Genomic DNA, 3,112 nt, shown 5'->3' on the forward strand with positions numbered 1-3,112 from the left:
TATATATATATATAGAGAGAGAGAGAGAGAGAGAGAGAGAGAGAGAGAGAGAGAGAGAGAGAGAGAGAGAGAGAGAGAATGACTCACTCCCTCAGTGAATCAAAATTCCCGTTTTCTATCAGCTCATCAAAATTTCAAAGCAAGGACTCTCCACCCGTTCAGTAGAGAAAGGGGCTTTGTATACCCTGCCCTTTTTCCCACGATTTTTATTCGTCCATCCCACCTCCCACACGGATGCACAGTCGCCTTTACCAATAGAAAAAGACTCTTACTATTTTAAAAGAAACTTGGCCACTGGCTGAAATATTTCAGTCACTTCGTTAACCGATATCAGATAAGTTTTTTTTGCCGTAACAGCACAATCTGGCATTTTGAAAGGCACTATAAGAATGGAATATAGAATTTAAGACAATAGCCAGGCGCTGTGACCTACGATGTCATTCAGGGCTGAAAGGGAAATTGAGAGTAAAAAGGTATGAAAGGTGTAACAGGAGAGAAACCTCGCAGTTGCACCACGAAACAATTGTTAGGAGAGGGTTTGGGAAAGTAGAATGGAAGAAAGAGAATGTGAACTGAGGTGCTGTAAAAAAGAAGGGAAGCGGTTGCAGCTAGGGGCCGAAGGGACGATGCAAAGAACCTTAAGTAATACCTATTGTGCGGCGAACCCCCTTACCGGGTAAAAAAAATCCTATAGACTTGAATATTCATTAATTACACGTAAAAGAAGAAACCGTCTTTAGGAAGGAACGCGTGCTTAAAAAAAAACGGACATTAGACTAAAAAAAGCTAAAACATACATTTTTATAAAAAAAATACATACATTCGCCCACGATATTTACTGATCACAAAACAAGTGTTCTAACTGAGCCATCAGCTTATGTGACGAAGGCACGTCACTACATTCTGCAAAGGCTGACTAAATGTTCCACTGAACGAAGAAGTATCACCTACAATTTGTCCTTCACAATGTCTTTAATTTTAAATAGTCAGCATAATCGCTCCGATGTGGAGATCAGTTGAGTCTAAACCAGTGGTTCTCAACCAGGGGTGCCTAAGAGGTGCGAGGATGCCAATGAATAATTAAAGCAAAATATATTTTTATACACGCAAGTTATTTCTGTATTAAGTACTCTGGACTTTTGTCATGAAAAAAAAATTGTAAGCTTTGTGAATGAAGATTTTAAAAATGTGGTTTTGTCATGAATACACATCATACCAACTTTGTATTTTTTAGCTTTTTTTTTATTTCAGCAATTCAGGGGGTGCGAGAACTGACTGCTGATTTGAAATGGGTGGATTCATTGAAAAAGGTTAAGAACCACTGGTCTAAACTATCAGGCTCTGGTTAGAGGTTGTGAATTTAATTCCCTACCTGACGTTAACCGCGAGGTTAATGGATTCGGCAGGTACAGGTCATGGACTATCGATTACTGGCAACGGTGAGATATAACGAAATACTTAGAAAGGAACTGCACTGGTTAATGAAAACGACCATTGATCGACGGTTCACGGAAATGGAAAAAGGAACCACGATTTTTGGAACTGGAATATAACTTTAAGCCAGAGGCCAAGCGCTTGGACCTACGAGATCATACAGTGTTGAAAATAATGTTGAAACGATTGTTAGGATAGGTTGAAGAGATAGAGGAAAAGATATGAACGGAGGTATAGTAAAATGAATGAAAGGGGTTGCAGCTAGGGGCTGAAGGGACGCCGCAAAGTAATGCCTACAGTGCACCGCATGAGGTGCACTGACGGCGCTACCCCCGCACAGGGCCAAGATTTTTGGCTCATATTTTTCACATGGGTCCCCGAGCCCGCTTCGAAATTTCTATCCTCTCTGGAAACAGCGTAATTCTTTACTATCTCTTTTCCAGGAATTAAAATGCCAGAGAAAGGTGAGATACAATAATAATAATAATAATAATAATAATAATAATAATAATAATAATAATAATAATAATAATCTCGGGAGAAGACCCCCCTCTCAAACACGCTTCATTAAACAGAATGGCCGCCTGGTTGCCGTTGAGTTTGTATTGTATTAATAATAATAATAATAATAATAATAATAATAATAATAATAATAATGAATTTACAAGACAAAGCATTCATTTGGGAAAACAGACAATGTTCCAAAAGTCACCAAACCGTGGAATGAAAAGAGAAGTGTACAAGATGTAAAAAGTTGTAGTACGAAGTAAAAGAGAGAGAGAGAGAGAGAGAGAGAGAGAGAGAGAGAGAGAGAGAGAGAGAGAGAGAGAGATCTGAAGGGTTCTTTGAGACCCCTTTTTTCCGAAATGTTTTGCCACACAGTTACGAAAAAGTCAGACAGTCTGACAGTCTGACAGTCTGACAGGGTGAGAAACAGTTAAAAAGAACCATAGATTTCACGGGCGCCATTCATGAATTGGGGAGGAAATAACAATAATAAAAACAGTAATACACAAGCCGTAAAGATAATGGACAAAGCACAAGGACGAAAGTAAGAGAAGGAGGGGAAGTATGATAGATGTAATAAACACAAGGAAAACTATGAAAGACCAAAAAGATGAATCTGAAGGAAAGATAACGATAAAAATATAGCAAAGAAGGAAATGATAATGCTGAAAAGAACTAAGAAGAGGATTAAAAAGAAGCTCATCAACTCAGAGAGAGAGAGAGAGAGAGAGAGAGAGAGAGAGAGAGAGAGAGAGAGAGAGAGAGAGAGACTATCTCACACTTTCACTGATTTACCTTAAACATGATGCTTCTTTAGCAACTACTCGGTAGGAACTAGATGCATGTGAAGGTTGTGACGGCCCTTATATACCTAAAAGCTAGGGAACGGGAGGTGGGGAAGGGGAGAGGAGAGGGGGGGAGAGGGGGAGGAGGAGGAGGAGGAGGAAAAAGAAGGAGAGAAAGGGCCTGAAGGAAACTGGTGGAAGTTTGAGGGAAATTCTCAAAGTGTTTGCAGACTTGTGAAGATGAGGGAAATTGTCCTCCATTCTCTCTCTCTCTCTCTCTCTCTCTCTCCTAGGCTATTTTTAAAAATTATTATAAAAGGCACAGCTATAATTAAATGATTCCTCAGTATATAGTGTATATATATATGTATATATATATATATATA

General features: G+C 39.1%; 1 protein-coding gene across 1 annotated transcript in view; it reads right to left on the reverse strand.

The window, feature by feature from the left end:
* LOC136829485 (cuticle protein 8-like) overlaps positions 1-2,786 on the reverse strand; it is a 12,828-nt gene extending 10,042 nt beyond the window's left edge. The window contains exon 1 of the mRNA XM_067088227.1: positions 2,737-2,786. Coding sequence (XP_066944328.1) covers positions 2,737-2,745 — 9 coding nt within the window. The 5' untranslated portion in view covers positions 2,746-2,786. The remainder of the gene's footprint in view (positions 1-2,736) is intronic.
* Positions 2,787-3,112: the final 326 nt, after the last annotated feature.

This window comes from Macrobrachium rosenbergii, chromosome 44 (assembly GCF_040412425.1).
Source record: "Macrobrachium rosenbergii isolate ZJJX-2024 chromosome 44, ASM4041242v1, whole genome shotgun sequence".
Classification (NCBI taxonomy): Eukaryota; Metazoa; Arthropoda; class Malacostraca; order Decapoda; family Palaemonidae; genus Macrobrachium; species Macrobrachium rosenbergii.